The 23,247-nt window shown below is 44.3% G+C and overlaps 1 protein-coding gene across 5 annotated transcripts; it reads right to left on the minus strand.

Annotated features, from left to right (window-relative positions):
• Window positions 1-302: 302 nt before the first annotated feature.
• Window positions 303-22,778, minus strand: RUSF1 (RUS family member 1). 5 transcript variants are annotated; one of them, XM_062512401.1, is made up of 15 exons: window positions 22,740-22,778; window positions 18,799-18,899; window positions 14,166-14,243; window positions 12,964-13,078; window positions 12,257-12,302; window positions 11,735-11,767; window positions 11,510-11,615; window positions 10,947-11,048; window positions 9,509-9,579; window positions 8,798-9,036; window positions 8,158-8,215; window positions 6,581-6,651; window positions 2,987-3,148; window positions 1,257-1,334; window positions 303-461 (listed from the first exon to the last, which is right to left on the minus strand). In XM_062512401.1, the coding sequence occupies exons 1-15, from the start codon at window positions 22,753-22,755 to the stop codon at window positions 364-366; spliced, it is 1,374 nt and encodes a 457-aa protein (XP_062368385.1). In that variant the 5' UTR covers window positions 22,756-22,778; the 3' UTR covers window positions 303-363. The 5 variants fall into 5 exon arrangements, with proteins under 5 accessions (XP_062368385.1, XP_062368386.1, XP_062368388.1 ...); XM_062512402.1 differs by lacking the exon at window positions 1,257-1,334; XM_062512400.1 differs by lacking the exon at window positions 303-461 and having other exon boundaries at window positions 1,064-1,334.
• Between the last annotated feature and the right edge of the window lie 469 nt (window positions 22,779-23,247).

Here is a 23,247-nt window from a genome sequence, read left to right on the forward strand (position 1 = left end):
AAAACTGACCCAAATTGACCCAGATTTGACTTAATTGACCCAAAATGTTCCAAAATTGACCAAAAAAAAGACCCAGAGTGATCCGAAATGGACACAAAATGAAACAAAATTGACCCAAAATGGACCCAAATTGATCCAAAGAGACCCAAAATGGACTCAAAATGGACCCAAATTGATCCAAAATTGACCCAAACCAACCCAAAATTGACCCGAAATGGACCGAAAATTGATCTGAAGTGACCCAAAATCTACCCAAACCACCCCAAATTTTCCCCAAAAAAACATCAGAATTCCAGCAAAATTCCAGAATTTTATTTTTCCAGCAATTCCGCTTTTTATCCCCCAAATGGGGCGTGGCCTCTCTCAGGGGGCGTGGCCTCGCTCTGGCTCCGCCCACTCCATGCGCCATTCGTCCGCGGCCAGCAGGGGGCGCCGTGTGTCCCATCCGGCGGCCTCCAGCCCTGCAGGGGGCGCCATCGCGCTTAGCGGCACACCCGGAAGTGGCACCGGAAGTGGCACCGGAAGTGGCACCGGAAGTGCATTTTTCAGCTTCTCTCCCCTCGAAAACCAGCCAAAGTTCCCCAAATGCCCCCGAATCCAAGGAAATTCCTCACAAGTTGCACAAAATCTGTGACCATTCCACCCCAAGTCTGCCCCCATTCCCTCCAGAAATGTACAAAATTCCACCGAAAGTCCCGCAAATTTCAGCCAAAATTTTGTCTTTTTTTTTCTTTTTCTCCTCACGTTCTGCCAGAATTCCATCCCAAAGTCCCGCCTGAATTCCTAAAATTTTAACCCAAAACCTTCAAATTTGCCACAAAATGAATTCAAATGTCCCCAAATCCTACCAAAGCGCCTCTAGATTCTGCCAAATCCCCTAAAATTCCCCAAAATTCCCCCGAACTCCAGCAAAAAATTCACCCCAAACCCCAAAATTTAACCGAACTCCCCCAATTCCACCCAAATCACACCAAAAACCCCTCCTGAATTCCACAAAATTCTCCCAAAAATTTCACCCCAAATTCAACAAAATCCCCCCAGATCCCCCCAAATTCACCGGAAATTCCTCTCATAATTCCCAAATCCACCGAAATTGCCCCCAGTTCACCACCCGGAAGTGCAACCGGAAGTGTCAGTGGAAGTAAAAACACCGGAAGTGTAAATCCGGAAACCGGAAGTGAAACCCGGAAGTGGTGCCGGAAATGGGGTTTTAATAGTGATTTTTGGGTCTCTGTCGCGACAGAGGCGACACCAACCTCGCAGGAGGGCGGGGCCAAGGTCCCGGAAGAGCCTCGAGGTCTCGGCCAGGACCCCCCAGGGAACCGCGCCTGGCGCTGGAGGGGTGCGAAGGGAGGGATAAAACTCAGCTCCAACATCCCCCCCCAAAGTCCCCAAAATTCCCAAATTCCCCCCAAATCCACCTGCCTTCGAAATTTCAGAATATTCCCACTAAATTCTGTCCAAATCCCTGAAATTGTATGAAAATTCCCCCAATTCCCTCCAAAATCCATGAAAATTCCCTCTAAGTGTTCAAAGATTCCCAAAACTTCCACCTAAAACGTTTCTGAAGGACCGCCCCAAAATTCCCAAATATCCCCTCAAAATTTCCAAAAAGTCCCCAAATAATTCCCCCAAAAATTCCCATAAAATTCCCCAAAAATTCCTCAAATCCAGTCAAAACACCCCAGAAATCCCCAAATCTCCTGAAAAAAATTTTCCAAAAATCCCATTTAAATCCACCAAAATACCCCTAAAATTGACCAAAAAAAAAAATTTAAAAAAAAATCCAAAAAATTCCTCAAAGCCCCAAATTCCTTCCCGAGCTCGCCCAAAATCCCCAAAAATCCCTGAAAAGTTAAAAAAAAAAATCCCATTTAAAACCCAAAAATCCCATTTAACCCCCTCATAGATTCCCAAAGAATTCCCCCAAAATTCTCAGAATCATTGATTAAATCCCAGAAGCCCCAAAATCCCCCCAAATTGCCAGAAATCCCAATTAAATCCCAAAAAGTCTCAAAAAATCTCAAAAAAATTCCCAAAAAACCCCCAAAACTCAAAAAAAATTCCCCCAAAATTCCAAAAAATCCTCCCAGAATCCCCAAATTTCCCCAAATCCCGCTCAAAATTCCTCAGAAATTCCCCAAAAATTACAAAAAAAATCCCAAAATTCCCAAAATCTTACCATAAATCCCAGAGCCTCCCTAATCGCCCCAAATTCCCAAAAATCCCATTAAAATCTCCAAAAGTTTCCTCAAAAATTCTCAGAAAATACCCAAGATTACAAAAAAAATTTCAAAAATTCCCCCAAATTCCCCCAAAATTATGAAAAATTCCCAAAATTCCCTCAAATCCTCTCATAAATCCCAGAGCCCCAAAATCATCCCCAAAAATCCCATTTAAATCCCCCCAAAAAATAACAAAAATCTCCCAGAAAATCGCCAAAATTCCCAAAAAATTCCCCAAAATGCAAAAAAAATCCCCAGAATTCCCTAAAATCTTATGATAAATCCCAGAACCCCAAAATCATCCAAAAATCCCCCGGAATTCCCAAAAATGCCATTGAAATCCCCCCAAAAATTGCAAAAATCCCCAAAAAAGCCCCAAAAGTCCCAAAAAATTCCTCCAAATGCAAAAAAAATCCTCAGAATTCCCTAAAATCCTCTCATAAATCCTACAACACCAAAATCATCCAAAAATCCCCTGGAATTCCCCAAAATCCCATTTAAATCCCTAAAAAAAATCACAAAAATCACCAAAAAATTGCCAAAATTCCCAAAAAATTCCCCCAAATGCAAAAAAAGAAAAATCCCCAGAATTCCCTAAAATCCTCTCATAAATCCCAAAAAGCCAAAATCATCCCCAAATCCCCAGAAATTCCCAAAAATCCTATTTAAACCCCCCCAAAAATCCCCCAAAAATCCCTGAAATTCCCCCAAAAAATTCCCTAAAAATTCCCAAACTTTCCCAAAATTCCCGGAATTCTCACGGCAGCTCCGCAGGCGTCTCTGGAGGGGTCCCAGGAGCTGCCCCAGGTGGGTCCCGGACCCCAAATCCTCTCCCAGCAGCTCCTCCAGCAGCAGGGCCTGGGCACAGCCCAAAATCTGAGATTCGGGGGGGGCTCCTCGGCGCAGCCCAACCCCCACCCAGCCTGGGGGGTGGTGGGGAGAAGAAAAACAAAATTCCAGAATCCCAAAAATTCCACCAAAAAAAAAAAAAAAAAAAAAAAAATGGGCGAAAATCGGAGGAGAAATGGCGGAAATTTGGGATTTTTAAAGGGAAAAAGAAACAAAATTCACCCAAAAAATCCACCCTGGGGGTGTGAAATTTGGGAAAATGGATCCAAAATACCCGAAATTTCTCGGATCCCAAAAATTCCTGAAATTCCCAACCAAAAATTTGGGCCGAAACGGGGAAAAAATGGCGAAAATCGGAGGGAAAATGGCGGAAATTTGGGAATTTTTTAAAGGGAAAAAGAAACAAAATTCACCCAAAAAATCCACCCTGGGGGTGTGAAATTTGGGAAAATGGATCCAAAATACCCGAAATTTCTCGGATCCCAAAAATTCCTGAAATTCCCGACCAAAAATTTGGGCCGAAACGGGGAAAAAATGGCGAAAATCGGAGGGAAAATGGCGGAAATTTGGGATTTTTTAAAGGGAAAAAGAAACAAAATTCACCCAAAAAATCCACCCTGGGGGTGTGAAATTTGGGAAAATGGATCCAAAATACCCGAAATTTCTCGGATCCCAAAAATTCCTGAAATTCCCAACCAAAAATTTGGGCCTGGGCCGAAACGGGGAAAAAATGGCGAAAATCGGAGGGAAAATGGCGGAAATTTGGGATTTTTAAAGGGAAAAAGGAACAAAATTCACCCAAAAAATCCACCCTGGGGGTGTGAAATTTGGGAAAATGGATCCAAAATACCCGAAATTTCTTGGATCCCAAAAATTCCTGAAATTCCCAACCAAAAATTTGGGCCGAAACGGGGAAAAAATGGCGAAAATCGGAGGGAAAATGGTGGAAATTTGGGATTTTTAAAGGGAAAAAGAAACAAAATTCACCCAAAAAATCCACCCTGGGGGTGTGAAATTTGGGAAAACGGATCCAAAATACCCGAAATTTCTCGGATCCCAAAAATTCCTGAAATTGCCAACCAAAAATTTGGGCCTGGGCCGAAACGGGGAAAAAATGGCGAAAATCGGAGGGAAAATGGCGGAAATTTGGGATTTTTTTTAAAGGGAAAAAGGAACAAAATTCACCCAAAAAATCCACCCTGGGGGTGTGAAATTTGGGAAAATGGATCCAAAATACCCGAAATTTCTCGGATCCCAAAAATTCCTGAAATTCCCAACCAAAAATTTGGGCCGAAACGGGGAAAAAAATGGCGAAAATCGGAGGGAAAATGGCGGAAATTTGGGATTTTTAAAGGGAAAAAGAAACAAAATTCACCCAAAAAATCCACCCTGGGGGTGTGAAATTTGGGAAAACGGATCCAAAATACCCAAAATTTCTCGGATCCCAAAAATTCCTGAAATTCCCGACCAAAAATTTGGGCCGAAACGGGGAAAAAATGGCGAAAATCGGAGGGAAAATGGCGGAAATTTGGGATTTTTTTAAAGGGAAAAAGAAACAAAATTCACCCAAAAAATCCACCCTGGGGGTGTGAAATTTGGGAAAATGGATCCAAAATACCCGAAATTTCTCGGATCCCAAAAATTCCTGAAATTCCCAACCAAAAATTTGGGCCGAAACGGGGAAAAAATGGCGAAAATCGGAGGGAAAATGGCGGAAATTTGGGATTTTTTTAAAGGGAAAAAGAAACAAAATTCACCCAAAAAATCCACCCTGGGGGTGTGAAATTTGGGAAAATGGATCCAAAATACCCGAAATTTCTCGGATCCCAAAAATTCCTGAAATTCCCAACCAAAAATTTGGGCCGAAACGGGGAAAAAATGGCGAAAATCGGAGGGAAAATGGCGGAAATTTGGGATTTTTTAAAGGGAAAAAGGAACAAAATTCACCCAAAAAATCCACCCTGGGGGTGTGAAATTTGGGAAAATGGATCCAAAATACCCGAAATTTCTTGGATCCCAAAAATTCCTGAAATTCCCAACCAAAAATTTGGGCCGAAACGGGGAAAAAATGGCGAAAATCGGAGGGAAAATGGTGGAAATTTGGGATTTTTAAAGGGAAAAAGAAACAAAATTCACCCAAAAAATCCACCCTGGGGGTGTGAAATTTGGGAAAACGGATCCAAAATACCCGAAATTTCTCGGATCCCAAAAATTCCTGAAATTCCCAACCAAAAATTTGGGCCCGAAACGGGGAAAAAATGGCGAAAATCGGAGGGAAAATGGCGGAAATTTGGGATTTTTTTTAAAGGGAAAAAGGAACAAAATTCACCCAAAAAATCCACCCTGGGGGTGTGAAATTTGGGAAAATGGATCCAAAATACCCGAAATTTCTCAGATCCCAAAAATTCCTGAAATTCCCAACCAAAAATTTGGGCCGAAACGGAGAAAAAATGGCGAAAATCGGAGGGAAAATGGCGGAAATTTGGGATTTTTAAAGGGAAAAAGAAACAAAATTCACCCAAAAAATCCACCCTGGGGGTGTGAAATTTGGGAAAACGGATCCAAAATACCCGAAATTTCTCGGATCCCAAAAATTCCTGAAATTGCCAACCAAAAATTTGGGCCGAAACGGGGAAAAAATGGCGAAAATCGGAGGGAAAATGGCGGAAATTTGGGATTTTTTTAAAGGGAAAAAGAAACAAAATTCACCCAAAAAATCCACCCTGGGGGTGTGAAATTTGGGAAAATGGATCCAAAATACCCGAAATTTCTCGGATCCCAAAAATTCCTGAAATTCCCAACCAAAAATTTGGGCCGAAACGGGGAAAAAATGGCGAAAATCGGAGGGAAAATGGCGGAAATTTAGGAATTTTAGGGGGAAAAAAAACCTCTCCAAATTCACCCCAAAATCCATCTTGTGATTGTGAAATTTGGGAAAATGGATCCAAAAATTGCTGAAAGGCCAGGATCCCAAAAATTCCTAAAATTCCTCAAAAAATTTGGGGGAAAACGTGGAGAAATGGCGAAAATCAGCGGGAAAAATGGCGGAAATTTGGGAATTTTTAAGGTAAAAAGAACCAAATTTCACCCAAAAATCCGCCCTGGGGGTGTGAAATTTGGGAAAACGGATCCAAAATTCCCGAAATACAAGGATCCCAAAAATTCCTGAAATTCCCCCCAAAATTTGGGGGGAAAAGTGGAAAAATGGCAAAAACCAGAGGGAAAATGGCGGAAATTTGGGAATTTTAAAGGGAAAAAAAAACATTCCAAATTCACCCCAAAAATCTGATATGTGATCAAGAAATTTGGGAAAATGGATCCAAAATATCCGAAATTTCTCGGATCCCAAAAATTTCTGAAATTCCCAACCAAAAATTTGGGCCGAAACGGGGAAAAAATGGCAAAAATCGGAGGGAAAATTGCGGAAATTTGGGAATTTTTTTAAAGGGAAAAACACCCAAAATTTGGGGAATTTTGGGAATTTTTCCCAGATTTTGGGGACCCACCTTGGGAGGGGCGGAGCACGATGATGTAATCGGGGCTCCCACATTCCAGAGCCTTCTGGAATTCTGCCTCGCTGGAAAAACGGGGGAAAAAAAAATCCCCAAATTGGTAAAATTAACAAAATTAACAAAATTTCCCCCAAATTTCACTGAAATTCTCCCAAATTCCCCCCGAAATTCACAATATTCTTCCAAAATTCTTCATTCCCATAATTCCCCAAAATTCCCGGGTGTATTTAAATTTTCACAAAATTTCCTGGGGGAAAAAAAAAAAATCTCAAAACCCAAAAAAATTCCCTGGAATTCCCCAATTTTCTCTAAAATTTTCCCAAATTTCTCCCAAATACCAAAACTTCGTGAAATTCCCAAATTTTTCTGAATTTCTTCCCCAAAATGCCTCTATTTTTTTTTTTTTAAATCTCAAAATTTTGGTAAAAAAAAATGCACCAAAATAAAAAAAAAATCCATCAAAATCCCCTGAAAATTCTCCCCCCAAAAATCCTAAAAAATTCCCAAAAAATCCTTTAAAATTCCCCCAAATTTCCTCCAAAATTCACAATATTCTCCCAAAATTCCCCATTTGCTCCCCTATGTCCCAAAAATTCCCCAAGATTCCCAAATTTATATAAATTTTCACAAATTTCTCCCAAATTTTCACAGAATTTCCTGAAAAAAATCTCAAAACCCACAAAAATTCCCCAAAATTCCTCACCTTCTCCCAAACTCCCCCAAAAATTAAAAAAATTCTTCCAAAATTCCCAATTCACCGCTAAATTTCCCCAAATTCCCCAAATGTCTCTAAAATTCTCCCAAATTTCTCCCAAATTCCAGAATTTCCTGAAATTTCCAAATTTTTCTGAATTTCTTCCCCAAAATGCCTCAAATTTATTTTAAAAATCTCAACATTTTGGTTAGAAAAAATGCACCAAAATTAACAAAAAATTCCATCAAAATCCCCAGAAATTTCCCATAAAAATCCTAAAAAAATCCCAAAAAATTCACCAAAAAAATCCCAAAAATTCTTTCAACATTTTCCCAAATTTCCTCAAATTTTTTTCCCAAAATTCCCCATTTGCTCCCAAGTTTTCCCAAAATTTACCAATTCTTCTAAAATGTTCCCAAATTTTTCCCAAATTCCCCCTAAATTTTTCCCCCAAAACCCACAAAAATTCCCTGAAATCCCCAAATTTCTCTAATTCCTCCAATTTTTTTCCCCCCAAAATGCCTCAAATTTCTTTGAAAAATCCAAAAAAAATCCCCCAAAAATTCCCAAAATAAGTCCTAAAAAAGCCTCCAAAAAACTCCCAAAAAAATAATAAAAAATACAAAAAAAAAATCCTGAAAGAATTCCGAAATATTCCCAAAAATCCCCAAAAAATCCCCAAAAATTCCCCAAAAATTCCCCCCAAAAAATCCCAGAAATCCCCCAAAAAATTCCCAAAAAACCCAAAAAAATCTCCCAAAAATCCCCCAAAAATTTCCAAAAATTCCCCCCAAAAATCTCAAAAATCCCCAAATCCTCAAACTCCTCCCCAGAATTCCCAATTTTTTCCCCAAAATCCAGGAAGTTTCCCCCTCACCTGCTCACCAGGTGCTCCAGGGGTGCCCCCAGGTGGAGCCGGAGCCGGGATCCGAATCCTGGGGGGAGGGGCAGTGATGTCATCCAGGTGTGCCCACGTGACCCCAAATCCTCCCAGGTGTCCTCAGGTGACCCCAAATCCTCCCCAGGTGACCCCAAATCCTCTCCAGGTGATCCTAACATTCCACTCAGGTGTGCCCAGGTGACCCCAAATCCCTCCCAGGTGGCCCCAAATCTCCCCAAATTCCCTGGAATCCTCCCCAGGTGACCCCAAATCCCCCAAAATCTTACCAGGTGAATGCAGGTGACCCCAAATCCTCCTCAGGTGATCCCAAATCCCCCCCAAATTCCCTGAAATCCTCCCCAGGTGTCTCAAGTTGATCCCAAAATTACCCACAGGTGTCTTCAGGTGACCCCAAATCCCTCCCAGGTGACCCCAAAATGTCCCCAAATCCTCCCCAGGTGACCCAAAATCCTTTCAGGTGAGCCCAGGTGACCCCAAATCCCTCCCAGGTGACCCCAAATCCCCTCCAAGCTCCCTCAGGTGACCCCAAATCCCCCCAGAATTCTCCCAGGTGCTCCCAAAATCCCCTCCAGGTGTGTCCCGGTGTTCCCCCCTCCCCCACCCCAGGTGCCCTCACCTGGCAGCAGCGGTTCCCTGGGATTAACCTGCTGGGGGCGGGGCAGCTCCATCTTGACCCCGCCCCTTCCTTCCCAAGCCACGCCCCTCTCCCCCTTGGCCCCTCCCCCTCTCAGGGCCCAGCCAATGGCGAGGCGGAGGCGGGGCCGGTTCAGGCAGGTGAGGGTCAGGGAGCCCAGGGCAGCCAGGTTGGAGGCCAGGTGAGCAGCCAGGAGCAGGCCCAGGGTGAGCCAGGTGAGGCTGGACAGGTGAGGGGCGTGGCCAGGTGAGGATGGGACACGCGCAGGTCTGGATAAACCATGCCCACTTCAATATTAGCCACGCCCAGTTCTGATAAGACACGCCCAGTTCTGGCTAGGCCACACCCACCTCACCTAGACAATACCCAGGTGTGACCAGGTGAGACTGGGACACGCCCAGTTCCAGATAAACCAGGCCTAGGTCTGGATTAGCCACACCCCGTTTCAAATAATCCACACCCACCTCACCTGCACCACGCCCATGTGAGGATGGAACACACCCAGTTTTGACAAGCCACGCCCCTTTAAGCCCCTCCCACCAACCCCACCTCATTTAAGCCCCTCCCCTTTTACCCCATTTAAACCCCGCCCCCCCTTTAGACCCTTCCCCCTTTGGTCAAACCCCACCCCTTTAAGCTCCTCCCCCAACTGCACCTTTTTTAGGCCCCACCCCTTTAGGCCACGCCCCTCACCATGGCCGCCCATCCAGCAGGGGGAGGAGCAGCAGCGACAGCAACAGCCCGGCGCCGTTCACCAGTGTCTCCTGCCCAGCATAAACCAGTATAAACCAGTATGGACTGGTATGGATCAGTAAAAACCAGTATGGATCAGTATGGACCAGTATAAACCAATGTAAACCAGTATGGATCAGTATGGACCAATATAAACCAATATGGACCAGTATAAACCTGTATGGACCAGTATGGATCAGTATAAACCAGTATGGACTGGTATGGATCAGTATAAACCAGTATGGACCAGTATAGACCAATGTAAACCAGTATGGATCAGTACAGACCAGTATGGACCAATATAAACCAATATGGACCAGTATAAACCTGTATGGACCAGTATGGATCACTATAAACCAGTATGGACCAGTCTGGACCACTATAAACCAGTATAAACCAGTATGGACCAGTGTAAACTGGTACAGACCAGTATGGACTAATACAGACTGGTATAAACCTGTATGAACCCCTATAAACCAGTATGGAGCAGTATGAACCGGTATAGACCAGTATGGACTAGTATGAAGCAGTACAAACCAGTATGGACCAGTATAAAGCAGTGCGGGTCACTATGGATCATTATGCACTGGTATAAACCAGTGTGGACCAGTACAAATTCATATGAACCAGTACGGACTGGTATGGACTGGTATACACCAATACAAACCAGAATAAATTAGTATGGACCAGTATAGACCAGTATTAACCAGTATGAGCCCTCCCCATCCCCTCCCAGTACAAACCAGTGCTCCCAGTCCCCACTTGCCTACTGTCCTTGGCAGCCATCTTGGGTAACGCACTTGGCGGCCATCTTAGGTTACATAAGTTGGTGGCCATTTTGGAAGAATAGCTCCCTTACCTCCCAGTATAAACCAGTATGGACTGGTATGGACCAGTATAAACCAGTATGGACAGTCCCAGTACAAACCAGTGCTCCCAGTCCCCACCTGGCTGCTGGCCTTGGCAGCCATTTTGGATGACTCACTTGGCCGCCATCTTGCATTACATCATGTGGTGGCCATATTGGATGACATCATTTGGCAGCCATCTTGGATAACTCACTTGGCGGCCATTTTGGATAATTCGGTGGCCATTCTGGATAACTTGATGGCCATCTTGGATAGCGCACTTGGAGGCCTTTTTGGAAGAATAGCTCCCTTACCTCCCAGTATAAACCAGTATGGACTGGTATGGACCAATATAAACCAGTATGGACCCTCCCAGTACAAACCAGTGCTCCCAGTCCCCACCTGGCTGCTGTCCTTGGTGGCCATTTCGGATTATATCACTTGGCAGCCATCTTGGAAAGGTAGCTCCATTACCTCCCAGTATGGACCAGTATAAATCAGTATGAACCCTCCCACTTCTTCCCAGTACAAACCAGTGCTCCCAGTCTCACCTGGCTGCTGTCCTTGGCGGCCACGTCGGCCACGTTGTCCCTCCGGGCCTGGTGCACGGCCAGGGCTGCACGGGTGGCGCTGCCGGCCACGCCCACCACGCACTGGGACCAGTACAAACCAGTATGAACCACTATGGACCAGTTTAAACCAATATAAATGGAATAACTTGTAGAAACCAGTTTAAGCCTCTACACTGTCTCCCCGGAGCCTCCCAGTATAAACCAGTGCCTCCCCATTCTCCTCCCAGTTCATCACAGACCCCTCCCAGTCCCACCCAGTTAATTCCCAGTCCTTCCCATTTGCTCCTAGTCCATCCCAGTATAAACCAGTCCGTCTCACTTCACTCCCAGTCTGCTCCCACTCCCTCCCAGTTGCTCCCAGTCCCCTCCCAGTACAAATCAGTCCATCCCAGTTCCCTCCCAGTTGCTCCCAGTCCCTCCTAATCCCCTCCCAGTCCATCCCAGTTCCCTCTCAATCCCCGCCAATCCACTCCCAGTCCCTCCCAGTCCACCCCAGTCCCTCCCAGTCCACCCCAGTCCGTCCCAGTCCATCCCAGTCCCACCCTGGCCACTGCTGCCATGACCAGGAGGGTGGGGCCAAGGCTCAGCCAATGAGGAGCGAGGATTTCCAGCACCAGGGCGACGTCATTGAGCAGATCCGCCACGAACCTGAAGGGGGCGGGGCCTGTCTTTATATGGAGCTATGGGCGTGGCCTGGCCATATATGGCAAAGGGGTGGGGTTTAGTAGTGAACGACCATATATGGTAAAGGGGGGGCGGGGCCTCACCGCCATTGCTTGGCCTCGCAGTCCAGGTGGCTCCTGAGGGAGGGAAACCAGTATGGACCAGTATAAACCAGTATGAACCAGTACAGACTGGTATGGGTCAGTATGGACCAGTATACACCCGTATGGACCAGTACAGACCAGTATAAACCAGTATGGGCCAGTGTAAACCAGTATGGACCAGTACAAACCAATATAAAACAGTATGAACTGGTATAAACCAGCACGGACCAGTATGGACCAGTATGAACCAGTATAAATCAGTATGGACCAAGATAAACCAGTACAGACTGGTCCAGAACAATGTGGACCAGCAGAGGTATCCCAGTGCTCCCAGTTTGTCCCAGTCCCATTCCAGTTCACCCCAGTTCCATCCCAGTTTATTCCCAGTCCCAGTCCTTCCCAGTCAATCCCAGTTCATCCCAGTCCCTCCCAGTCTATCCCAGTCTATTCCCAGTCCCTCGCACTTTATTCCCAGTTCATCCCAGTCCATCCCAGTTTATTCCCAGTCCATCCCAGTCTCACCCCTGCAGCCACACAAAGAGAATCCTGGTGATGATCCCGATGCCATCTGAGGGGAAAAAAAAAATGGGAATTTGGGATGGAATTCTGGGAATTTGGATCAGGAATTCTGGGAATTGGGGTCAGGAATTCTGGGAATTGGACACAGGAATTCTGGGAATGGGGAACAAGAATTCTGGGAATGGGGAACAGGAATTCTGGGAATTAAGGATGGAATTCTGGGAATTGGGGTCAGGAATTCTGGGAATTAAGGATGGAATTCTGGGAGTTGGGAACAGGAATTCTGGGAATTTGGATCAGGAATTCTGGGAATTGGGGTCAGGAATTCTGGGAATTGGGGTCAGGAATTCTGGGAATTTGGAACAGGAATTCTGGGAATTGGGGTGAGGAATTCTGGGAACTGGGATCAGGAATTCTGGGAATTGGGCTCAGGAATTCTGGGAATGGGGTCAGGAATTCAGGGAATGGGGAACAGGAATTCTTGGGAATTGGGGTGAGGAATTCTGGGAACTGGGATCAGGAATTCTGGGAATTGGGCTCAGGAATTCTGGGAATGGGGTCAGGAATTCAGGGAATGGGGAACAGGAATTCTGGGAATGGGGAACAGGAATTCTGGGAATTGGGGTCAGGAATTCTGGGAATTTGGAACAGGAATTGGGGTCAGGAATTCTGGGAATTGGGGTCAGGAATTCCGGGAATTTTGGTCTCACCGCGCAGGATCCAGGTGAGGGCGGCTCCGGTGACGTTGGCGGCGCCGTCCCCAACCCCGACGGCCTCGAGCACGGAGCGGGTGGAGAGAGAACCGGCCATGGTGGAACAGAGAGCCTGGCACCAGTACGGACCAGTATGGACCAGTGCGCACTGGTATGGACCGGTATAAACTAGTACGGACCAGTACGGACTACTACACACTGGTACAGACCAGTACAAACCAGTACGCACCAGTATAGACCACTCCCAGACCCTTCCCAATCCCCTCCCAGTACAAACCAGTACAAACGAAACCCTCTCAGTACAAACCAGTACAAACTAATCCCTCCCAGTCCCTCCCAGTACAAACCAGTACAAACCAGTACAAACCAGTACCTGCAGGCTGTCCCAGCACTGGTACCGGCCCTGTCCCAGTACAAACCAGTCTCTCCCAGTACAAACCAGTACAAACCAGTACAAACCAGTACAAACCAGTACAAAGCAGTACCTGCAGGCTGTCCCAGCACTGGTACCGGCCCTGTCCCAGTACAAACCAGTACAAACCAGTACAAACAAGTACAAACCAGTACAAACAAGTACAGACCAGTACAAACAAGTACAAACCAGTCCCTCCCAGTACAAACCAGTACAAACCAGTACAAACCAGTCCCTCCCAGTACAAACCAGTACAAACCAGTACAAACCAGTACCTGCAGGCTGTCCCAGCACTGGTACCGGCCCTGTCCCAGTACAAACCAGTACAAACCAGTACAAACAAGTACAAACCAGTACAAACAAGTACAGACCAGTACAAACAAGTACAAACCATTAACACCAGTACAAACCAGTCTCTCCCAGTACAAACCAGTACAAACCAGTACAAACCAGTACCTGCAGGCTGTCCCAGCACTGGTACCAGCCCTATCCCAGTTCAAACCAGTATCACCAGTACAAACCAGTACAAACCAGTACAAACAAGTACAGACCAGTACAAACAAGTACAAACCATTAACACCAGTACAAACCAGTCTCTCCCAGTACAAACCAGTACAAACCAGTACCTGCAGGCTGTCCCAGCACTGGTACCAGCCCTATCCCAGTTCAAACCAGTATCACCAGTACAAACCAGTACAAACCAGTACAAACCAGTCCCTCCCAGTACAAACCAGTCCCTCCCAGTACAAACCAGTCTCTCCCAGTACAAACCAGTACAAACCAGTACCTGCAGGCTGTCCCAGCACTGGTACTGGACGTAGTCGGGGCTGACGCTCTCCGGGAATCCCTGAGGGAGCAGCACCCTCTGAGGGGGGGGGAGGGGCAGAATTCCCAAAATTCCGACATTTTTATTTTGGGGAGAAAAAAAAAGAGAAAAAAAAAAAAAAAGTCACAAAAGAAGGGGAAAAAAAATTCCTGGGAATTGGGGAAAAAAAAATTTCAATTTTTTGGAAGTGAATATTTTGAGTTTTCAGTCAGGAATCAAAGGGAAATTTGAGGAATTTGTCGGCCAAAAATTCCCAAAAAGAATTCCTCAAAATTCCCAGAAATTAAAAATAAAAAGAACTCGAAAGAAACAGGGAAACAAACAAACAAAAATCCCCCAAAACATCCCCGAAAATTCCCCCCAAAAAATCCCCAAAAAGTCCCTAAAAGTCCCTCAAAAAAATGCCCCAAAAATCCCTCAAAATCCCCCAAAAATCCCCCCAGAAAATTTCCTAACAAGTCAAAAATTCCTGAAAAAAATCCTCCCCAAAAAATCCCCCCAAAAAATCCTAAAAATCCCCCAAAAAATCTCTGAACCCCCCCCCCCCAAAAAAAAATCCCCCAAACAACCCCCCAAAAATTCCCAAAAAATCCACAAAAGAAATCCAAGAATCCCCCCAAAATCCCCAAAAAAATCCACAAAAATCCCAAAAAATGCCCCCTAATAATCCCCAAAAACCCCCAAAAAAATCCGTGAAAAATCCCCAAAAAATCCAAAAAATCCCACAAAAAAATCCCCCAAAAATCCCAAAAATAATCCCTAAAAAATCCCCCTAAAAATCCCCAAAAATCCCCAAAAAATCCCCCCAAAAATCCCCAAAAATCCCCAAAAAATCCCCCTAAAAATCCCAAAAAAATCCCCCCCCCAAAAACCAAAAAAATGCCCTCCCAAAAACAATAAAAATCCCTAAAATATCCCCCAAAGAAACCCAAGAATCCCCCAAAAATCCCCCAAAAATCCCCAAAAAATCCCAAAAAATCCCAAAAATCCCCAAAAAATCCCCCCAAAAATCCCCCAAAAATCCCCAAAAAATCCCCCAAAAAGCCCAAAAAAATCCCTAAAAAATCCCCAAAACTGCCCCCATCGAATCCCCCAAATCCCCCAAATGCACCAAAAGCCCCAAAGCCCCAAATCCCCAAAAAGTCCCAAATCCCCCAAATCCCCCAAATGCACCAAGAGTCCCAAAAGTCCCAAATGCCCCAAATCCCCCAAATGACCCAAAAGCCCCAAAAGCCCCAAATGCACCAAGAGTCCCAAATCCCCCAAAAGTCCCAAAAGTCCCAAACGCTCCAAAAGCCCCAAAAGCCCCAAAAGCCCCAAAAGCCCCAAGAGCCCCAAATCCCCCAAAAGTCCCAAATCCCCCAAATCCCCCAAAAGCCCCAAATGCCCCAAATGCCCCCAAAGCCCCAAATCCCCCAAAAGTCCCAAATCCCCCAAAAGCCCCAAAAGCCTCAAATGCCCCAAAAGCCCCAAATGCCCCAAATCCCCAAAAAGTCCCAAATGCCCCCTTTGCCCCAAATGCCCCAAAAGCCCCAAAGCCCCAAATGCCCCAAATGCACCAAGAGTCCCAAATGCCCCAAATCCCCCAAAAGCCCCAAATCCCCCAAAAGCCCCAAAAGTCCCAAATGCCCCAAATCCCCTAAAAGTCTCAAAAGCCCCAAGAGCCCCAAATCCCCCAAATGCCCCAAATGCCCCAAAAGCCCCAAATCCCCCAAATGCCCCAAATGCCCCCAAAGCCCCAAATGCACCAAAAGTCCCAAATGCCCCAAAGCCCAAAAAGCCCCAAAAGCCCCAAGAGCCCCAAATGCCCCAAATGCCCCAAGAGCCCCAAATGCCCCAAAAGCCCCAAATCCCCCAAATGCCCCCAAATCCGCCAAAAGCCCCAAAAGCCCCAAATGCCCCAAATCCCTCAAAAGCCCCAAAAGCCCCAAATGCCCCAAATCCCTCAAAAGTCCCAAGATCCCCAAATGCCCCAAATGCCCCCTTTCCCCCAAATCCCCGTTTTTTTCCCCCAAATCCCCGTTTTTTGCCCCAAATCCCCATTTTTTGCCCCAAATCCCCGTTTTTTGCCCCAAATCCCCGTTTTTTCCCCCAAATCTCCGTTTTTTGCCCCAAATCCCCGTTTTTTTCCCCCAAATCCCCGTTTTTTCCCCCAAATCCCCGTTTTTTTCCCCCAAATCCCCGTTTTTTGCCCCAAATCCCCGTTTTTTTGCCCCAAATCCCCGTTTTTTCCCCCAAATCCCCGTTTTTTGCCCCAAATCCCCGTTTTTTCCCCCAAATCCCCGTTTTTCCCCCAAATCCCCGTTTTTGCCCCCAAATCCCCGTTTTTTGCCCCAAATCCCCGTTTTTTGCCCCAAATCCTCGTTTTTTCCCCCAAATCCCCGTTTTTTTGCCCCAAATCCCCGTTTTTTCCCCCAAATCCCCGTTTTTTGCCCCAAATCCCCGTTTTTTCCCCCAAATCCCCGTTTTTCCCCCAAATCCCCGTTTTTGCCCCCAAATCCCCGTTTTTTGCCCCAAATCCCCGTTTTTTGCCCCAAATCCCCGTTTTTCCCCCAAATCCCCGTTTTTTGCCCCAAATCCCCGTTTTTTCCCCCAAATCCCCGTTTTTTCCCCCAAATCCTCGTTTTTCCCCCAAATCCCCGTTTTTTTGCCCCAAATCCCCGTTTTTTCCCCCAAATCCCCGTTTTTTTCCCCCAAATCCCCGTTTTTTCCCCCAAATCCTCGTTTTTCCCCCAAATCCCCGTTTTTTCCCCCCAAATCCTCGTTTTTTCCCCCAAATGCCCGTTTTTTCCCCCAAATCCCCATTTTTTGCCCCAAATCCCCGTTTTTCCCCCAAATCCCCGTTTTTTGCCCCAAATCCCCGTTTTTTGCCCCAAATCCCCGTTTTTTCCCCCAAATCCCCGTTTTTTGCCCCAAATCCCCGTTTTTTCCCCCAAATCCCCGTTTTTTGCCCCAAATCCCCATTTTTTGCCCCAAATCCCCGTTTTTTGCCCCAAATCCCCGTTTTTTCCCCCAAATCCCCGTTTTTTGCCCCAAATCTCCGTTTTTTGCCCCAAATCCCCGTTTTTTTCCCCCAAATCCCCGTTTTTTCCCCCAAATCCCCGTTTTTTTCCCCCAAATCCCCGTTTTTTGCCCCAAATCCCCGTTTTTTTGCCCCAAATCCCCGTTTTTTCCCCCAAATCCCCGTTTTTTGCCCCAAATCCCCGTTTTTTCCCCCAAATCCCCGTTTTTCCCCCAAATCCCCGTTTTTGCCCCCAAATCCCCGTTTTTTGCCCCAAATCCCCGTTTTTTGCCCCAAATCCTCGTTTTTTCCCCCAAATCCCCGTTTTTTCCCCCAAATCCCCGTTTTGCCCCCAAATCCCCGTTTTTTGCCCCAAATCCCCGTTTTTTCCCCCAAATCCCCGTTTTTCCCCCAAATCCCCGTTTTTGCCCCCAAATCCTCGTTTTTTCCCCCAAATGCCCGTTTTTTCCCCCAAATCCCCATTTTTTTCCCCCAAATCCCCGTTTTTTCCCCCAAATCCCCGTTTTTTGCCCCAAATCCCCGTTTTTTGCCCCAAATCCCCGTTTTTGGCCCCAAATCCCCGTTTTTCCCCCAAATCCCCGTTTTTTGCCCCAAATCCCCGTTTTTTCCCCCAAATCCCCGTTTTTTGCCCCAAATCCCCGTTTTTTGCCCCAAATCCCCGTTTTTTCCCCCAAATCCCCGTTTTTTTCCCCCAAATCCCCGTTTTTTGCCCCAAATCCCCGTTTTTTCCCCCAAATCCTCGTTTTTCCCCCAAATCCCCGTTTTTTGCCCCAAATCCCCGTTTTTTCCCCCAAATCCCCGTTTTTTGGCCCCAAATCCCCGTTTTCTCCCCCAAATCCCCGTTTTTTGCCCCAAATCCCCGTTTTTTCCCCCAAATCCCCGTTTTTTGCCCCAAATCCCCATTTTTTCCCCCAAATCCCCGTTTTTTCCCCCAAATCCCCATTTTTTGCCCCAAATCCCCGTTTTTCCCCCAAATCCCCGTTTTCTCCCCCAAATCCCCGTTTTTTGCCCCAAATCCCCGTTTTTTCCCCCAAATCCCCGTTTTTTCCCCCAAATCCCCGTTTTTTGCCCCAAATCCCCGTTTTTTCCCCCAAATCCCCGTTTTTTCCCCCAAATCCCCGTTTTTCCCCCCAAATCCCCGTTTTTTGCCCCAAATCCCCGTTTTTTCCCCCAAATCCCCGTTTTTCCCCCAAATCCCCGTTTTTTCCCCCAAATCCCCGTTTTTCCCCCCAAATCCCCGTTTTTTGCCCCAAATCCCCGTTTTTTCCCCCAAATCCCCATTTTTTGCCCCAAATCCCCGTTTTTTCCCCCAAATCCCCGTTTTTTCCCCCAAATCCCCGTTTTTTGCCCCAAATCCCCGTTTTTTGCCCCAAATCCTCGTTTTTTGCCCCAAATCCCCGTTTTTTCCCCCAAATCCTCGTTTTTTGCCCCAAATCCCCGTTTTTTCCCCCAAATCCCCGTTTTTTCCCCCAAATCCCCGTTTTTTCCCCCAAATCCCCGTTTTTTGCCCCAAATCTCCGTTTTTTGCCCCAAATCCCCGTTTTTTGCCCCAAATCCCCGTTCCCCTCTCACCGCCGCCGCCCTGCGCAGTTTTCCCGCTGCCGAGCTCCGGAGGCGACCGCGGGGAGCGGCCTCGAGAGAGCCCCAGAAACAGCGACACGGAACTGGGGAAACTGGGAACAAAAATGGGGAAAATGGGGGAAATGGGGAAAATGGGGAAAAATGGGAAAAAATGGGGAAAATGGGGAAAAATTTCGGGAAAAATGGGGGAAAATGGGGAAAAATGGGAAAAAATGGGAAAAATGGGGAAAAATGGGAAAAAAAAGGGAAAAAATGGGGAAAAATGGGAAAAAATGGGGAAAAATGGGAAAAAATGGGAAAAATGGGGAAAAATGGGAAAAAAAAGGGAAAAAATGGGGAAAAATGGGAAAAAATGGGGAAAAATGGGAAAAATGGGAAAAAATGGGGAAAAATGGGGAAAAATGGGGAAAAATGGGAAAAAATGGGGAAAAAATGGGGAAAAATGGGAAAGAATGAGGAAAAATGGGGAAAAATGGGGAAAAATGGGGAAAAATGGGAAAAAATGGGGAAAAAATGGGGAAAAATGCGGAAAAAATGGGGAAAAAATGGGAAAAATGGGGAAAAATGGGGAAGAATGGGGAAAAAATGGGGAAAAATGTGGAAAAAATGGGGGAAAATGGGGAAAAAATGGGAAAAAATGGGAAAGAATGGGAAAAAAATGGGAAAGAATGGGAAAAAATGGGAAAGAATGGGAAAAAATGGGGAAAAAATGTGGAAAAAATGGGGAAAAAATGGGAAAAAATGGGGGAAAATGGGGAAAAAATGGGGAAAAAATGTGGAAAAAATGGGGGAAAATGGGGAAAAAATGGGAAAAAATGGGAAAGAATGGGAAAAAAATGGGAAAAAATGGGGAAAAATGGGGAAAAAATGGGAAAGAATGGGAAAAAATGGGGAAAAAATGTGGAAAAAATGGAAAAAAATGGGAAAAAATGGGAAAAATGGGAAAAAATGGGAAAAAATGGGGAAAAATGGGGAAAAAATGGGAAAAAATGGAAAAAAATGGGGAAAAATGGGGAAAAAATGGGAAAGAATGGGAAAAAATGGGAAAAAAAGGGAAAAAAAGGGAAAAAAGGGGAAAAAATGGGGAAAAATGGGAAAAAATGGGGAAAAAATGGGAAAAAATGGGAAAAATGTGAAAAAAAGGGAAAAAAAAGGGAAAAATGGGAAAAAAAATGGGGAAAAATGGGAAAAAATGGGGAAAAAATGGGAAAAAATGGGAAAAAATGGGGAAAAAAATAGGAAAAAATGGGGAAAATGGGAAAAAATGGGAAAAATGGGAAAAAATGGGAAAAAAATGGAAAAAAAGGGAAAAATGGGGGAAAATGGGGAAAAAATGGGAAAGAATGGGAAAAAATGGGGAAAAAATGGGAAAAAAAGGGAAAAAAAGGGAAAAAAAGGGGAAAAAATGGGAAAAAAAGGGGAAAAAATGGGAAAAAATGGGAAAAAATGGGGAAAAAAATAGGAAAAAATGGGGAAAATGGGAAAAAATGGGAAAAATGGGAAAAAAATGGAAAAAAAAGGGAAAAATGGGGGAAAATGGGGAAAAAATGGGAAAAAATGGGAAAAATGTGAAAAAAAGGGAAAAAAAAAGGGAAAAATGGGAAAAATGGGGGAAAAAATGGGGAAAAATGGGAAAAAATGGGGAAAAAATGGGAAAAAAATGGGGGAAATGGGGGAAAAATGGGAAAAAATGGGGAAAAATGGGAAAAAATGGGGAAAAAATTGGGAAAAAAATGGGGAAAAATGGGAAAAAAATGGGGAAAAAATGGGAAAAAAGGGAAAAAATGGAAAAAAAATGGGAAAAAAATGGGAAAAAAAGGGAAAAAATGGGAAAAAAAGGGAAAAAAAATGGGCTAAATGGGGAAAAAAAGGGAAAAAATGGGGAAAAATGGGAAAAAATGGGGGAAAATGGGGAAAAATGGGAAAAATGGAAAAATGGGAAAAAATGGGGGAAAATGGGGAAAAATGGGGAAAAATGGGAAAAAATGGAAAAAATAGGAAAAAAATGGGAAAAAACGGGGAAAAAAGGGAAAAATGGGGAAAAATGGGGAAAAATGGGAAAAAAATGGGAAAAAAAAATGGGAAAAATGGGGGAATTTGGGAATTGGGGGATTGGGGGAAAATTGGGGAAAAAATTGGGAAAAAATTGGGGGGAAATTGGGAAAAAATTGGAAAAAAAATGGGAGAAAATTGGGGGGAATTTGGGAAAAAATTTTCCTTTTTTTTTTTTTCCGGATTTTTTCCCCAATTTTTTGTTTTTATTTTTTCCGATTTTTTTTTATTGTTTGTGACTTTTTTTCTTTCCTGAATTTTTCCAATTTTTTTCCGATTTTTTTATTTTTTCCGAATTTTTCCCTTTTTTGTTCCTGAATTTTTAAGATTTTTTACCTTTTTTTTTAATTTTTTTTAATTTATTTTTTTATTATTATTATTATTATTATTTTTCCAATTTTATTTCCTGATTTTTTTTCCGATTTTTTTTCGGATTTTTTTGCCTGAATTTTTCAAACAATTTTCGATTTTTTTTTTCTGATTTTTATTTTTATTTTTATTTTTTTTCCAATTTTTTCCCACATTTTTTTCCCCTGAGTTTTTTCAGATTTTTTTTTTTTTCGGATTTATTTATTTTCAAAATGTCTTCATCTTTTTTCAGGTTTTTTAAAAAAAATTCATTTAAGTTTTTACAAAAATTTTCCGATTCTTTCCAGAATTTTTTCCGGATTTTTGAGGGATTTTTTTTGGAATTTTTTTTTCCTGAAGATTTTTGGGATTTTTTTTAAAAAAATATTTTTACAAAAAATTTGGAGAATTTGGGGGATTTTTTTTTTTATTTTTCGTTTTTTGGGGGAAATTTTTGAAGATTATTTTGGGGATTTTTTTTGTTTTTATTTTCTTTTTCAAAATTTGGGATTTCGGGGAAATTTTGGGAAAAATTTTGGGAAAAATTTGGGATTTTTGGATTTTTTTTTTTTTTTTTTTTTTTTGCATGGTTTAAAGTGGATTTTTTTTTGCGTGTGTTCTGATTTATTTTGGGACTTTTTGGGAGGAAATTTGGGAGTTTTGGGGGAATTTTGTCATTTTTAGGAGAATTTTTGTGACATTTTGGAATTCTTGGGATTTTTTTTCCAGGATATTTTGGGATTTCTTTTTTTAGTTTTTCTGGATATTTTGGGGATTTTTTTTGGGGTTTTTTTTTCGGGATGTTTTGGGAATTTCTTGGGATCATTTTAGGAATTTTTTTTGATTTTTAAAAATTCTTCAGGACTTTTGATTTTTTTTGGAATTTCAGGGGGAATTTGGGGATTATTTTGGGGAACTTTGGTGGGATTCGCGGGAAATTCGGGGTTTTTTTTTTTAATTCTGGGGAATTTTTCAATTTTTTTGAGGACTTTGGAAATTTTTGGGTTTATTCGGAATTTTTTTGGGAGGATTTTGGGGGATTTTAGGGAGTCTAAAGGAGATTTTTGGGAATTCTGAGATTTTTTTGGGAAATTTGGAATTTTTTTGCGGACTTTTTGGAGATTTTGGGGTTTTTTGTGGCAATTTTGGGGTTTAAGTGCATTTTTTGGGAATTTTGGCGGTAATTTTGGGGGAAATTTGGGACTTTGGGGACGGATTTGGGGGAGATTTGGAAATTTTTCACGGTGATTTTCAGAGGATTTGAGGGATCCCGAGAAGAATTTGGGAAATTTGGGAATTTCGGGGCGAATTTTGAGGGAATTTTTGGGAATTTTGGGGGTCTCGGGGCTGATTTTTGAGGCGATTTCGGGGGAATTCGAGGCCATTTTCGCACTCCCGGCGTCGATTTCAGATGATTTTGGGACGCCGGAATCGATTTTTTGGGTGCCGAGGTTGATTTTGGCTGATTTTGGGGTGATTTTGGGGCATTTTGGGGCATTTTTGGGGCATTCCCCCCCCCTCTTCCCCGTTACCCTTCGGTCGCTCCATTGGCACTTCCGGTTGTTGGCACTTCCGGCTTCCGCCGTTTCCACGGCAACGGCGGGAGCCGCTCTGGCCACGCCTCCTTTTGCCTCTCTATGGTCGCGGCGGAGCCGCTCCGGCTGCGAGGCCTCCGCAACTCGATGGTCACTCCTCAAAGTGACCCCAAATCCACCCGAAATTCCCCAAAAAACACCAAAATTCCCAAATTTCCCTCCAAGTCCCTCCCTGTGCTGGGATTTTTGAGCCTCCCAAGCCCCAAATTTCCCCCAAATCCTCTTTAAACCCCCTAAAATTTCCCAAATCCCAACCCCCTTCCCCGAAAATACCCAAATTTTCTTAAATTCCCCCCAAATTCCCTGAAACCTCCTGGAATTCCCCCAAAATTCCCGCCAAATGACCCCAAATCCTTGAAAATCACCCCAGAGTGACCCCAGGACCTCCCCCCCCCCACCCCACCCCAGGTAACCTCAAAATGATCCCTAAATGACCCCAGGACCT

Source organism: Cinclus cinclus, chromosome 36, assembly GCF_963662255.1.
Source record: "Cinclus cinclus chromosome 36, bCinCin1.1, whole genome shotgun sequence".
In the NCBI taxonomy this organism is placed as follows: domain Eukaryota; kingdom Metazoa; phylum Chordata; class Aves; order Passeriformes; family Cinclidae; genus Cinclus; species Cinclus cinclus.

Coding starts and splice junctions, on each gene's coding strand:
- RUSF1 (XM_062512400.1), bottom strand. Junction 12,303..12,963: donor CCTCACCTGGATCCTGCGCG/GTGAGACCAAAA, acceptor TTTTCCCCTCAG/ATGGCATCGGGATCATCACC. Junction 8,216..8,797: donor CAGGGAACCGCTGCTGCCAG/GTGAGGGCACCT, acceptor CCCTCCCCCCAG/GATTCGGATCCCGGCTCCGG.